The sequence below is a fragment of the Stegostoma tigrinum genome, chromosome 24 (assembly GCF_030684315.1).
Source record: "Stegostoma tigrinum isolate sSteTig4 chromosome 24, sSteTig4.hap1, whole genome shotgun sequence".
Taxonomy (NCBI): domain Eukaryota; kingdom Metazoa; phylum Chordata; class Chondrichthyes; order Orectolobiformes; family Stegostomatidae; genus Stegostoma; species Stegostoma tigrinum.
This window is the reverse complement of record NC_081377.1, coordinates 38,476,727-38,492,299: the sequence shown is the minus strand read 5'-3', so window position 1 is coordinate 38,492,299 and position 15,573 is coordinate 38,476,727. Positions and strand designations below refer to the sequence as shown.

Below are 15,573 nucleotides of genomic sequence, written 5' to 3'. Positions count from 1 at the left end.
TCCAGTGTGCTAGTGTAGCCTTTACACTTCTCAAAAGGGTGTTTGAGAACAACGACATGCATTGGACACCCAGCCCATGATTTACAGAGCTGTGGTGGTTCCTGCCCTGCTGTTGGCCCTGGACTAAGCAGACACCTGAAGGTATTGGAGCAGTACCACCAATGCTGCCTGTACAAGATCCAGCAAATCCACTGGGAAGAAAGGCACACCAACGCCAGCATCCCCACCATCGAGTCACTGACCACCCTTGATTAGCCACGATGGGCTGGGCACGTCATCTGCATGACCGACATGAGACTCCCCAAGCAGGTGTTGTACTCCCAGATTCAAAACAGTCACGAGCCCCAGGTGGACAGTGGAAGTGCTTCAGTGATACCCTCAAGGCCTCACTGGTGAAGTGCGACATTCCCATGTGTACCAGGGAATCACTGGCTGAAGACCCTCCAGTGTGGTGGGAACGTATCTGAGAAGGCATTGAGCACCTCAAGACTTGCCATCGTGGGGGAAAAATATGGAAGCCAGGTGAAAACAGCAAAAGGACAATGCAGCCACACCATTGCTCCACCCCTTCCCATGACCATCACCTGCCCCAAATGTAACTGAGCCTGTGGTAGCCGTATCAGTCTGTGCAGTCACTGTGCAGACTCACTCTGTGGATGAAAGAGAGTCATCCTCATCCACAAGGGGCCGCTGATGATGGTGAGGCAGAGTTGAAAGCAACAGTCTCAGGCCCACTCAATGAGATTACATGATATACAGTGACAGTGATCTTAACACGGTTGCCATTCTCTTGCAGGACTGCGTCTCTCTCTGCCCTGTTTTGGCATCGGTCTTGTGTGTGAAGCTTTTGGAATCCCAATACATATCTTGACGAATACATTAGGAAAGATTCACCTGCAGATTTATAAATTAGCATATTGAGGAAAGGGAGCTTGTTTGACTGCTTCAGTTCAAAGTTCATCGGGGCAGCACGGTGGCTCAGTGGTTAGTACTGCAGCCTCACAGCACCAGGGACCCGGGTTCGATTCCAACCTGGGGCGACTGTCTGTGAGGAGTTTGCACATTCTCCCTATGTCTGCGTGGGTTTCCTCCGGGTGCTCCGGTTTCCTCCCACAGTCCAAAGATGTGCAGGCCATGCTAAATTGCCCATAGTGTTGAGAGGTGTGTGGGTTACAGGGGGGATGGGTCTGGATGGGATGCTTCAAGGGATGGTGTGGACTTGTTGGGCCGAAGGGCCTGTTTCCTCACTGTAGGGAATCTAATCTAATGAAATCTAAAAAATGGAGCATGTTAAAATATATATCGAAATTGTACACCGTCTTGATGAGTGCAAGATGAAAAGCTTCAACAGCATGTCCTTTCTTGAACAGTGAGCAGTAATTTAAAATAATCATGGTTAAAAGCATCCTTTTGAGGACATGTCTTTGAAGAATGCAACATCTCATTTAGTATTTTGCTTTCCCATGCCTTATATGGCATCCCAAGCCACTCTTTATTCTTTCGGCTTCAGTCCAGTTTTACTTTGCTCCCTAGATGGAAAATTATTTGAGTATGGTGCAGCAAGTTTGGTCTTTTGAAATCAGCGCCAGTAACTGCAGACAAGATAGTATTTCTCTTCTGCTTTATGCCTTTAGAAATTTATCAAACTTATGCCATATCCTCGTTTTACAATCTAAGTTCAGCATATCATTTTTTTTTTCAAGACTGGCACCTTCTAATATGACAACTTTATCCTAATTCTAAGTATTCAATGGAGTGGACTTAATGTTATGGATGAGTTGGAATCAAGTCTGAAGGGATTCAGATTCTTTGGGATAAGTTAAGTGTAGAGCTAGGAAATGACATGATTAACAACTTTGAGAAGAAAGTTAAATGAAAGATGGGGTCGGAATGTAAGATTTTTGACTGGGGGTTAATGATATCAGTTTGGACGCCAGTGGACAGGTCTGATGAAGTAAAACTATTAATAATGAGATTGAGCTTTCGACGAAAGAGAAAAAGTTATGTGGTCAGATTTGCGTTGAAAATTTAATTGGTATTAGGATGAGTTCAAGAGCTGAAATTACATAATTGAGAAACTCCTTAGTGATGGAGAACTTAAATATTGCTAAAAGAAGGCAGAAAGTCAAAGTGTTTCATCTTGTACTCGCCAGAACTAGTACACAAGACAAATTTGTAAAAAGGGATACCACTGCATACATCATGAGAAGAGGGTGCCATGCTAACCTGGAGATACAGCCTGAACAGTAAACTGTCGATCTTAATTTTCCAATGATGTAAGTAGAATCTGATTGGCCAGAGTGGTGCCAAGGGATTCAGCTGACATTAGATATTTCTATCACCTTTTTTTTTACATGAAACAGGTGCAATGTGAGTATAATTTTGTTTGCCTATATCAAACAGGGTCCTGTGTAAATGAGATAATGGGAACTGCAGATGCTGGAGATTCCAAGATAATAAAATGTGAGGCTGGATGAACACAGCAGGCCAAGCAGCATCTCAGGAGCACAAAAGCTGACGTTTCGGGCCTAGACCCTTCATCAGAGAGGGGGATGGGGGGAGGGAACTGGAATAAATAGGGAGAGAGGGGGAGGCGGACCGAAGATGGAGAGCAAAGAAGATAGGTGGAGAGGGTGTAGGTGGGGAGGTAGGGAGGGGATAGGTCAGTCCAGGGAAGACGGACAGGTCAAGGAGGTGGGATGAGGTTAGTAGGTAGCTGGGGGTGCGGCTGGGGGTGGGAGGAAGGGATGGGTGAGAGGAAGAACCGGTTAGGGAGGCAGAGACAGGTTGGACTGGTTTTGGGATGCAGTGGGTGGGGGGGAAGAGCTGGGCTGGTTGTGTGGTGCAGTGGGGGGAGGGGATGAACTGGGCTGGTTTAGGGATGCAGTGGGGGAAGGGGAGATTTTGAAACTGGTGAAGTCCACATTGATACCATATGGCTGCAGGGTTCCCAGGCGGAATATGAGTTGCTGTTCCTGCAACCTTCGGGTGGCATCATTGTGGCAGTGCAGGAGGCCCATGATGGACATGTCATCAAGAGAATGGGAGGGGGAGTGGAAATGGTTTGCGACTGGGAGGTGCAGTTGTTTGTTGCGAACTGAGCGGAGGTGTTCTGCAAAGCGGTCCCCAAGCCTCCGCTTGGTTTCCCCAATGTAGAGAAAGCCGCACCGGGTACAGTGGATGCAGTATACCACATTGGCAGATGTGCAGGTGAACCTCTGCTTAATGTGGAATGTCATCTTGGGGCCTGGGATGGGGGTGAGGGAGGAGGTGTGGGGACAAGTGTAGCATTTCCTGCGGTTGCAGGGGAAGGTGCCGGGTGTGGTGGGGTTGGAGGGCAGTGTGGAGCGAACAAGGGAGTCACGGAGAGAGTGGTCTCTCCGGAAAGCAGACAGGGGTGGGGATGGAAAAATGTCTTGGGTGGTGGGGTCGGATTGTAAATGGCGGAAGTGTCGGAGGATAATGCGTTGTATCCGGAGGTTGGTAGGGTGGTGTGTGAGAACGAGGGGGATCCTCTTGGGGCGGTTGTGGCGGGGGCGGGGTGTGAGGGATGTGTCGCGGGAAATGCGGGAGACGCGGTCAAGGGCGTTCTCAATCACCGTGGGGGGGAAGTTGCGGTCCTTAAAGAACTTGGACATCTGGGATGTGCGGGAGTGGAATGTCTTATCGTGGGAGCAGATGCGGCGGAGGCGGAGGAATTGGGAATAGGGGATGGAGTTTTTGCAGGAGGGTGGGTGGGAGGAGGTGTATTCTAGGTAGCTGTGGGAGTCGGTGGGCTTGAAATGGACATCAGTTACAAGCTGGTTGCCTGAGATGGAGACTGAGAGGTCCAGGAAGGTGAGGGATGTGCTGGAGATGGCCCAGGTGAACTGAAGGTTGGGGTGGAAGGTGTTGGTGAAGTGGATGAACTGTTCGAGCTCCTCTGGGGAGCAAGAGGCGGCGCCGATACAGTCATCAATGTACCGGAGGAAGAGGTGGGGTTTGGGGCCTGTGTAGGTGCGGAAGATGGACTGTTCCACGTAACCTACAAAGAGGCAGGCATAGCTGGGGCCCATGCGGGTGCCCATGGCCACCCCCTTAGTCTGTAGGAAGTGGGAGGAGTCAAAAGAGAAGTTGTTGAGTGTGAGGACGAGTTCCGCTAGGCGGATGAGAGTGTCGGTGGAGGGGGCCTGGTCGGGCCTGCGGGACAGGAAGAAGCGGAGGGCCTTGAGGCCATCTCCATGCGGAATGCAGGTGTACAGGGACTGGACGTCCATGGTGAATATGAGGTGTTGGGGGCCAGGGAATTGGAAGTCCTGGAGGAGGTGGAGGGCGTGGGTGGTGTCACGGACATAGGTGGGGAGTTCCTGGACCAAAGGGGAGAAAATGGAGTCCAGATAGGTGGAGATGAGTTCGGTGGGGCAGGAGCAGGCTGAGACGATGGGTCGACCAGGGCAGGCAGGTTTGTGGATTTTGGGAAGGAGATAGAAACGGGCTGTGCGGGGTTGGGGAACAATGAGGTTGGAGGCTGTGGGTGGGAGGTCCCCTGAGGTGATGAGGTCATGAATGGTGTTGGAGATGATGGTTTGGTGCTCGGGTGTGGGGTCATGATTGAGGAGGCGGTAGGAGGTGGTGTCGGAGAGTTGGCGTCTGGCCTCGGCGATGTAGAGGTCAGTACGCCATACTACCACTGCGCCACCCTTGTCTGCGGGTTTGATGGTGAGGTTGGGGTTGGAGCGGAGGGAGCGGAGGGCTGCCCGTTCTGCGGGGGAGAGGTTGGAGTGGGTGAGAGGGGTGGAGAGGTTGAGGCGGTTAATGTCTCGACGGCAGTTGGAGATGAAGAGGTCGAGGGAGGGTAGGAGGCCTGGGGGTGGTGTCCAGGAGGAGGACTTGTGTTGGAAGCGGGTGAAGGGGTCAGTGGAAGGAGGGTTGGGTTCCCGGTTGAAGAAGTAGGCATGCAGGCGAAGACGGCGGAAAAACTGCTCTGTGTCCGACCGTGACTGGTATTCGTTGATGTGTGGTTGTAGGGGGACAAAGGTGAGCCCCTTGCTAAGGACTGACCGTTCGTCCTCAGTCAGTGGGAGGTCTGGGGGGATGGTGAAGATTCGGCAGGGCTCAGGGTGGCTGTCTCCTCTGGGGTTGCAGGCTGTGGGCGGAGCGATGATGTCGTCGGCCGTGGGCGGGGTTCCGTCGGCGTCGACCGTGGGCGGGGTTCTGTCGGCGTCGACCGTGGGCGGGGTTCCGTCGGCGTCGACCGTGGGCGGGGTTCCGTCGGCGGTGGGAGGATCGGGGTGGGCGGCAGCAGCTGAGGTGAGGGTGGTGTGTGGGCTGTAGTACCTGGACGTGGAGGTGGTGACTGCAGCAGCGGTTCCGGAAGTTCTGTGGCCGGCGGAGGCCGATGTGACGTCATCGGTGGGGTCTCCGGCCGTGTCCTCATGGTCAATGGCGGCGGGTGCATGGTGGGGGAGGGGCAGGGACAGAGTCGGGATTTGGGAGGCGCAGGAATCCTCTTGTGGGTGGCAGGGGCCAGTGAGTTGGTTGTACTTACGATTTTTGGTGTCCAGTAAAGCTGAGTGGAACTGAGTGTTCAGTCTGTGGATCCTGCGGAGGATAAAAAACAGCAGGGGTCCTTTGCAGGTCTGGGAGAGGGAGGCTCTGAGCTGGGGCAGGCTGGATTGCAGTGCCTGGAGGTGCCGGCGCATGGCTGCGAGTGTCTGTTTCAGGACTCGCAGGGAGAACCGCTTCTGAAGGGTCTGAATGTTCTGGGTGTAGAGGTGGTCACGGTTGGGGCCAAATTGGGAAGGCTGAAATGTGGACTGTAGTCCCTTGGGGATGATCTGGTTCCGTAGGCAGGTGCTGAGGAAGGTGATGTGGCTGTGGTACCTGGTTTGCTTCAGGACATGGTCGAGCAGTTTCAAGGCCGAAGAGATTACAAGAGAGTTGCAATGGGAGAGAGATTCCCTGAGGTTGGTCCGGAGGGAGGAGGGTAACTTCTTCAGGTTAGGCATCCCTGGCAGAGGCTTCGCAGTGAGGTTAAAATAGTATCAGAGATAATGGGAACTGCAGATGCTGGAGATTCCAAGATAATAAAATGTGAGGCTGGATGAACACAGCAGGCCAAGCAGCATCTCAGGAGCACAAAAGCTGACGTTTCGGGCCTAGACCCTTCATCAGAGAGGGGGATGGGGGGAGGGAACTGGAATAAATAGGGAGAGAGGGGGAGGCGGACCGAAGATGGAGAGCAAAGAAGATAGGTGGAGAGGGTGTAGGTGGGGAGGTAGGGAGGGGATAGGTCAGTCCAGGGAAGACGGACAGGTCAAGGAGGTGGGATGAGGTTAGTAGGTAGCTGGGGGTGCGGCTGGGGGTGGGAGGAAGGGATGGGTGAGAGGAAGAACCGGTTAGGGAGGCAGAGACAGGTTGGACTGGTTTTGGGATGCAGTGGGTGGGGGGGAAGAGCTGGGCTGGTTGTGTGGTGCAGTGGGGGGAGGGGATGAACTGGGCTGGTTTAGGGATGCAGTGGGGGAAGGGGAGATTTTGAAACTGGTGAAGTCCACATTGATACCATATGGCTGCAGGGTTCCCAGGCGGAATATGAGTTGCTGCTTGGCCTGCTGTGTTCATCCAGCCTCACATTTTATTATCTTGGAATCTCCAGCATCTGCAGTTCCCATTATCTCTGATACTATTTTAACCTCACTGCGAAGCCTCTGCCAGGGATGCCTAACCTGAAGAAGTTACCCTCCTCCCTCCGGACCAACCTCAGGGAATCTCTCTCCCATTGCAACTCTCTTGTAATCTCTTCGGCCTTGAAACTGCTCGACCATGTCCTGAAGCAAACCAGGTACCACAGCCACATCACCTTCCTCAGCACCTGCCTACGGAACCAGATCATCCCCAAGGGACTACAGTCCACATTTCAGCCTTCCCAATTTGGCCCCAACCGTGACCACCTCTACACCCAGAACATTCAGACCCTTCAGAAGCGGTTCTCCCTGCGAGTCCTGAAACAGACACTCGCAGCCATGCGCCGGCACCTCCAGGCACTGCAATCCAGCCTGCCCCAGCTCAGAGCCTCCCTCTCCCAGACCTGCAAAGGACCCCTGCTGTTTTTTATCCTCCGCAGGATCCACAGACTGAACACTCAGTTCCACTCAGCTTTACTGGACACCAAAAATCGTAAGTACAACCAACTCACTGGCCCCTGCCACCCACAAGAGGATTCCTGCGCCTCCCAAATCCCGACTCTGTCCCTGCCCCTCCCCCACCATGCACCCGCCGCCATTGACCATGAGGACACGGCCGGAGACCCCACCGATGACGTCACATCGGCCTCCGCCGGCCACAGAACTTCCGGAACCGCTGCTGCAGTCACCACCTCCACGTCCAGGTACTACAGCCCACACACCACCCTCACCTCAGCTGCTGCCGCCCACCCCGATCCTCCCACCGCCGACGGAACCCCGCCCACGGTCGACGCCGACGGAACCCCGCCCACGGTCGACGCCGACAGAACCCCGCCCACGGTCGACGCCGACGGAACCCCGCCCACGGCCGACGACATCATCGCTCCGCCCACAGCCTGCAACCCCAGAGGAGACAGCCACCCTGAGCCCTGCCGAATCTTCACCATCCCCCCAGACCTCCCACTGACTGAGGACGAACGGTCAGTCCTTAGCAAGGGGCTCACCTTTGTCCCCCTACAACCACACATCAACGAATACCAGTCACGGTCGGACACAGAGCAGTTTTTCCGCCGTCTTCGCCTGCATGCCTACTTCTTCAACCGGGAACCCAACCCTCCTTCCACTGACCCCTTCACCCGCTTCCAACACAAGTCCTCCTCCTGGACACCACCCCCAGGCCTCCTACCCTCCCTCGACCTCTTCATCTCCAACTGCCGTCGAGACATTAACCGCCTCAACCTCTCCACCCCTCTCACCCACTCCAACCTCTCCCCCGCAGAACGGGCAGCCCTCCGCTCCCTCCGCTCCAACCCCAACCTCACCATCAAACCCGCAGACAAGGGTGGCGCAGTGGTAGTATGGCGTACTGACCTCTACATCGCCGAGGCCAGACGCCAACTCTCCGACACCACCTCCTACCGCCTCCTCAATCATGACCCCACACCCGAGCACCAAACCATCATCTCCAACACCATTCATGACCTCATCACCTCAGGGGACCTCCCACCCACAGCCTCCAACCTCATTGTTCCCCAACCCCGCACAGCCCGTTTCTATCTCCTTCCCAAAATCCACAAACCTGCCTGCCCTGGTCGACCCATCGTCTCAGCCTGCTCCTGCCCCACCGAACTCATCTCCACCTATCTGGACTCCATTTTCTCCCCTTTGGTCCAGGAACTCCCCACCTATGTCCGTGACACCACCCACGCCCTCCACCTCCTCCAGGACTTCCAATTCCCTGGCCCCCAACACCTCATATTCACCATGGACGTCCAGTCCCTGTACACCTGCATTCCGCATGGAGATGGCCTCAAGGCCCTCCGCTTCTTCCTGTCCCGCAGGCCCGACCAGGCCCCCTCCACCGACACTCTCATCCGCCTAGCGGAACTCGTCCTCACACTCAACAACTTCTCTTTTGACTCCTCCCACTTCCTACAGACTAAGGGGGTGGCCATGGGCACCCGCATGGGCCCCAGCTATGCCTGCCTCTTTGTAGGTTACGTGGAACAGTCCATCTTCCGCACCTACACAGGCCCCAAACCCCACCTCTTCCTCCGGTACATTGATGACTGTATCGGCGCCGCCTCTTGCTCCCCAGAGGAGCTCGAACAGTTCATCCACTTCACCAACACCTTCCACCCCAACCTTCAGTTCACCTGGGCCATCTCCAGCACATCCCTCACCTTCCTGGACCTCTCAGTCTCCATCTCAGGCAACCAGCTTGTAACTGATGTCCATTTCAAGCCCACCGACTCCCACAGCTACCTAGAATACACCTCCTCCCACCCACCCTCCTGCAAAAACTCCATCCCCTATTCCCAATTCCTCCGCCTCCGCCGCATCTGCTCCCACGATAAGACATTCCACTCCCGCACATCCCAGATGTCCAAGTTCTTTAAGGACCGCAACTTCCCCCCCACGGTGATTGAGAACGCCCTTGACCGCGTCTCCCGCATTTCCCGCGACACATCCCTCACACCCCGCCCCCGCCACAACCGCCCCAAGAGGATCCCCCTCGTTCTCACACACCACCCTACCAACCTCCGGATACAACGCATTATCCTCCGACACTTCCGCCATTTACAATCCGACCCCACCACCCAAGACATTTTTCCATCCCCACCCCTGTCTGCTTTCCGGAGAGACCACTCTCTCCGTGACTCCCTTGTTCGCTCCACACTGCCCTCCAACCCCACCACACCCGGCACCTTCCCCTGCAACCGCAGGAAATGCTACACTTGTCCCCACACCTCCTCCCTCACCCCCATCCCAGGCCCCAAGATGACATTCCACATTAAGCAGAGGTTCACCTGCACATCTGCCAATGTGGTATACTGCATCCACTGTACCCGGTGCGGCTTTCTCTACATTGGGGAAACCAAGCGGAGGCTTGGGGACCGCTTTGCAGAACACCTCCGCTCAGTTCGCAACAAACAACTGCACCTCCCAGTCGCAAACCATTTCCACTCCCCCTCCCATTCTCTTGATGACATGTCCATCATGGGCCTCCTGCACTGCCACAATGATGCCACCCGAAGGTTGCAGGAACAGCAACTCATATTCCGCCTGGGAACCCTGCAGCCATATGGTATCAATGTGGACTTCACCAGTTTCAAAATCTCCCCTTCCCCCACTGCATCCCTAAACCAGCCCAGTTCATCCCCTCCCCCCACTGCACCACACAACCAGCCCAGCTCTTCCCCCCCACCCACTGCATCCCAAAACCAGTCCAACCTGTCTCTGCCTCCCTAACCGGTTCTTCCTCTCACCCATCCCTTCCTCCCACCCCCAGCCGCACCCCCAGCTACCTACTAACCTCATCCCACCTCCTTGACCTGTCCGTCTTCCCTGGACTGACCTATCCCCTCCCTACCTCCCCACCTACACCCTCTCCACCTATCTTCTTTGCTCTCCATCTTCGGTCCGCCTCCCCCTCTCTCCCTATTTATTCCAGTTCCCTCCCCCCATCCCCCTCTCTGATGAAGGGTCTAGGCCCGAAACGTCAGCTTTTGTGCTCCTGAGATGCTGCTTGGCCTGCTGTGTTCATCCAGCCTCACATTTTATTATCCTGTGTAAATGTTGCTTCTAGCATATTAATTATTTTTAAAAGGGGCGGAAATAGAGACAAAGGGAGCTCTGTGACCTAATTCATCAGCCAACACGTGAACACAGGCAGGCAAAGAAATAGCCTTGTGTTTTAACAGCACTGATGTACAGTTTTCAGGACGACTGGCAGATTGTGGTCTGCAATATTTGGGAAAAAGCCAAGAATTGCATGTAATAAGAATGGAATTTAATTTAAACATTATTCCCAAGACCGAGGAAAAATACCAAAATATAATGCAAATAGAACTTAGCTTAACTTTGTAATCTGTTGAGAAATTATCTAGCACATCTGAGAAAAGTGCTGAGTATTTCAGAAAAAAATTCCATTCTCAATTCAAATTGAGCTTTATCACTGGTCACATAAACTAGAACCAAGGCTGGAGCCAGAGTGAACAATTTTAACATTAATTTGTAGAAATCTGTTCCCACAAGATATACTTAACCAACTGGATTATTTTGCAGCCGTTAACCATCTCGTGCTGGAGACTGAGCTGAATAGATTTCATCTTGATCAGCAAATATTGTCATTCTATCCTTAAAATTCTATATATGTCAACTCTCAGATCTTTCCTTTAAGACTTGAATTTTGGGTAAAAAGCATACAATAAGAATATGAAATGATAAGACATCTATTTTCTTAATTAGGAAATGTTCTTGCCTTTTTAAATAAATGCAATTAAAAGAGAAAGTAAGCAAAACTTCCAACAACAGTTACAAGCTGTGACATAGTAGTCACATAGTAGTGTGACATTTTAAGGAAAACTAAAATGGAAGTGCCCTGTCTAAATTGAATACTTCTGATTATTACCCATATGTTACATGATGGAAATGTTTTAATATATTAGGAAGTCTGTATACTTAAGTAATTCACAGCTGTGTTGCCATTGAGTGCTTACAAGAAAAATGTACTCCAAATGTCTAAAATAACTAACTTTATATATGTACAGGCCATGGTGATTTCAGGCCTACGCCCTGAAAAGAAGCTTGGTGGGCCAGAGGTAATGTTGTTACAATTGTGCTGTGATTGCTGATATTTTATTTGCTGAAGCGGACTTCATCAGTGCTAAACTTTATTTTAGTTGCTTGACAACAGACATTAGTTTTTCTACTCTTAAAATTCCCAAAACTAACAGGGAAGATTTCCACTGCTGCGATTTTCAGAATGCCTACTAAACAGTGCATGGCTGGTTAAAGGCTGCATGAAGAAATAGCCATATGCTTTCAAAAAAAACTACCAAAGTGCAAGTGAACCCTATTCTGTTACAATATTTTTACATTTTATTCTTTTTTTTCCTTTCCTCCTTGTTCCCAAAAATACACCTCACCCTTGCTATCATTCCCTTTTTAAATTATGAAGTTTAAAGATAAAAATCCACATAGAAAAAATCCTCAAGCCCAAATCTTTACTACATTTTTTTAATTTCTTCCCCTGCCACATTGTTCCCTTCTTTTTGCACACCATTTTTATTTCCAACTCAGTTTTTCATCATGCATTTGTTCATCTCTTTTTCTCTTGGTCTTCTATCATGAAAGCAGACAAAGAAAATGCCTCTATTAGTACAGGAAGAAGATAAGATAGAAGGAAAACAGGAAACAACAGGGACTGCATTTACACAAGAAAACAAAGAAGAAAGCTCCCAAAGAGTTTCCATTCAGATTCCTGATGACAAACCTAAAACTAAGCCTTGTCACCTCTATTCTGTCGCATTTCAACGCCCTCGCATTCCTTTTGTAATGTCATTCCTTATAGTTTGTGTTCTGACAATTTGGTGGCTTATCTTTGTATGATCACAAATGAACTTTTATTTGAATCTATAATCTAAACAATGTCAGGCCTTTTTTAGCAATATTTTTTAATTCTATATTGTACTGATAAATTTCTTTTCTTTTTAAAATGAAAACCCCTGTCTAATTTATATTCCCTAATTATTACTCTTGAGAAATATGTGTTCTCTGTGTTATTTAGTTCTATTATGTTGCGTACAGTGCAATCCTTGGAATGATTTTCCTCTTCATTTGTAAATCTGTAGCATGCTGTGGCCTTTGTACTTTAATACCGTATTTCTAACAGTTCTAACTCTCGCCAAAACTGCTTCATATGTCTCATACCCTTTAAACCAAGAGGTCTACCGTATTTATCTAACTTCCGCCTCCAGAAGTTTTAAAAAAGAGAGATTGAACTTTCTGAATTTATGTAAAATTTAGAGTACTTGAGGGTTCTGTTCTTCTCTTCTTTGATGCCACAAATCCCTTTCAATCTGTGTCAGTCATACGTATTTCATCATTCTTGTTTTTAAATGGATAGTTTAGTTTTATATACTGTATACATTTATGTTAAAATGGTGCTATGCTGTAAACAGTCAAACTTAAAATCTTATTTAGTATTTACAGAAAAGTCATTTTGTTCAGCTTTAGTTAATTGAGAAGGGCAGGTGAACAGCCAAATATTCTCATAATCCTGTGTAAATTCATTGCTCTGACTGCATTTAATCAAACATATACAAAAAACTCTTTAAATTGCTGCTTTAGAATGCTAGTAATCCTGAAATTATTTATTGAAGTATTACTGTATCAGTATTGTATTACATTGATATTTCCAGATGATGCTACAGTTTACACGTAGAAAAAGGTGTAAAACATGTATTCAAGTGAAAAGGATATTTTTGAAATGTTTTGCGGGATGTTCCCATTGTAATTGTAGATAGGTGTGTGCACAGAGACAAGAATATTTATTTTATTTCAGGAGCATTCCTTTTTACTTTTTGATTATGGAGTTATTTAAAATATAGAATTTCATTTTGTTTACAAATGATTACGCATTTTCTGCCAAATACACACAAATGTAACTTTACTCTGGATTCTGCTTCAAAGGCTCACCAGACATACCTAAAAATGAGACATCAACCTGGTGAAGCTAGCCAACAGGACTAGTTACATGCCAAAAAGCAGAAGCAGCAAGCATTAGACAGAACTAAACAAGCCCACAAAAAAGGATCAGATCTGTGTCCTGCAATCTTGCCACATCCCATCATGAATGGTAGTGGACAGTTAAACAACACACTGGAGGAGGAGGCTCTAAAAATAGCCCCATCCTCAATGATGGAAGAGTCCAACACAAGAGTACAAAAGATAAGGCTGATCATTCGTAGCAGTCTTCAGCCAGAAGCACTAAGTAAATGATCCATCTCCACATTGTCCAGTGATCATAGCATTACAGATACCAGCCTTCAGCCAATTCAGGTCACTCCATGTAATATCAAGAAATGGTTGGAGACACTGGATTCTGCAAAGGCTATTGGCCCTGAAAATATTCTGGCAATCGTTCTAAATAAAAACCAAAATATCTGCAGATGCTGTAAATCAGGAACAAAAGGTGGAAACTTGCTCCGGTATTTCCTGTACGTAACAAGCAGGATAAGTCCAGCCCAGCCAGTTACCGCCCCATCTGTCTACTCTCAAACATCAGTAAAGTGATGGAAGGTGTCACCAACAATACTATCAAGCAGCACCTGCTCAGCAAGAACTGGCTCACTGACGCCCAGTTTAGGTTCCATCAGGGCCACTCAACTCCTGACCTCGTTACAGCCTTGCTCCAAACATGAACAAAAGAGTTGAATTCCAGGGGTGAGGTGAAAGTGACAGCCCTTGACATCAAGGCTGCATTCAACTGAGTGGCATTCAGGACCCCTAGGAAAGCTGGCATCGATGGCTGTCGGGGGGCAAACTCTCCGCTGATTGGAGTCATAAACAAATAATGTTCCAGAAATTCTAGGGATAAGAGGGTCAAGCGTGAAGGAGGAACTGAAGGAAATACTTTATTAGTCAGGAAATAGTATTGGGGAAATTGGTGGGGCTAAACCCTGATAAGTGTCCAGGGCCTGATGCTCTGCATCCTAGAATATTTAAGGAAGTAGGCCTAGAAATAGTAGACATTTGGTGATCATGTTAAAGCATTCTATAGACTCTGGAAGAGTTCCTGTGGACTGGAGGGTAGCTAAGGTAACCCCATCTTTTAAAAAAGATGGGAGAGAGAAAACAGGGAATTGTAGGCTTGTTACTTAGACATTGATGATGCGAAAAATGCTGGAAGCATTTGGAAAGCAGTGACCTGATCAGTCCAAGTCTGCATAGATTCACTAAAGGGAAATCATGCTTGACAAGTCTGGAACTTTTTGAGGATGTGACCAGTGCTGTGGACGAGAGTGAATAAGTGAATGTTGTGTATCTGGACTTTGAACAGTCTTTTGACAAGGTCCCACATACGAGATTAGTAAGCACAATTAATGCTTATGGCAACAGAGGTATTATACTGACATGGATAGAGAACTGGTTAGACAGGATGCAGAATGTTGGAATAAACATGTCCTTTTCAGAGTAGCAGGCAGTCATGAGTGGGGTAACACAGGGTTCAATGCTGGGACCCCAGCTGTTAACAATATAGATTAATGACTTGGATGAAGAAATCAAATGCAATGTCTCAATTTGCAGACAACACTAAGCCGGGCGGAAGTGTGCTCTGTGAGGAGGAATTCTAAGAGGCTGCACGGTGACTTAGACAGGCTGATGAGTGGGCAAATACTTGGTAAATGCAATATAATGCAGACAAATATAAGGTTTTTCACTTTCGTAAAATTAGAAACACATTATTATCTAAATGATGGCGATTTAGGAAAAAGATGAGGTGCAACGAGACCTGGGTTCCATGGTGGAACAGTGACTAAAGGTTAACATGCACGCGCAGCAAGCGGTGAGAAAAGCTGGCCTTCATAGCTAGAGGATTTGAGTACAGATGTCTTGCTGCAGCTATACAGGGCCCTGGTGAGGCCACAGCTTGAGTATTGTGTGTAGCTTTGGTCTCCTAGTCCGAGGAAGGACATTATTGCTGTTGAGAGAATCCAGCGAAGGTTCACCAGAAAGAGTGGATTGTCTGGGCTTGTACTTATTGAAATTTAGAAGAATGCGGGGGGAATGTCATTAGAAACGTATAAAATCCTGATAGGACTGGACAGTCTAGATGAGGGAAGAATATTCCCGATGCTGGGGAAATCCAGAACTAGGAGTAACAGTCTAAGAATGACATCGTTCAGGACTGAAATCAGGAAGAATTTTGTTTGATATTACTCTTGAGAAGACCCTTAGCTTTTACCACGTCAAATATACATAACTGCAAATTGCTTACTGCCTGAGAGGGTTGTTTGACTGATAGTGATGAGATTGGGTGATTGTTGATTATTTGGGAGGAGAGGATGAAAGTGGATAACGGTTGTGTGGAGGATGCATGATATTGTAAGTGTGCAGCCTTAAT

The 15,573-nt window shown here is 49.1% G+C and overlaps 1 protein-coding gene across 16 annotated transcripts in view; it reads left to right on the top strand.

Annotated features, from left to right (window-relative positions):
- epb41a (erythrocyte membrane protein band 4.1a) overlaps nucleotides 1-15,573 on the top strand; it is a 175,183-nt gene that overhangs the window by 133,758 nt on the left and 25,852 nt on the right. For 12 of the 16 annotated variants that reach the window (XM_059654380.1, XM_059654382.1, XM_059654381.1 and 9 more), the window contains one exon: nucleotides 11,216-11,266. The exons of 3 other annotated variants lie outside the window; for them this stretch is intronic. In XM_059654380.1, the coding sequence (XP_059510363.1) occupies nucleotides 11,216-11,266 (51 nt within the window). Of the gene's footprint in view, nucleotides 1-2,153; nucleotides 2,277-11,215; nucleotides 11,267-15,573 lie in introns of those variants that run through there. One more of the 16 variants, XM_048557948.2, reaches the window with a different exon arrangement.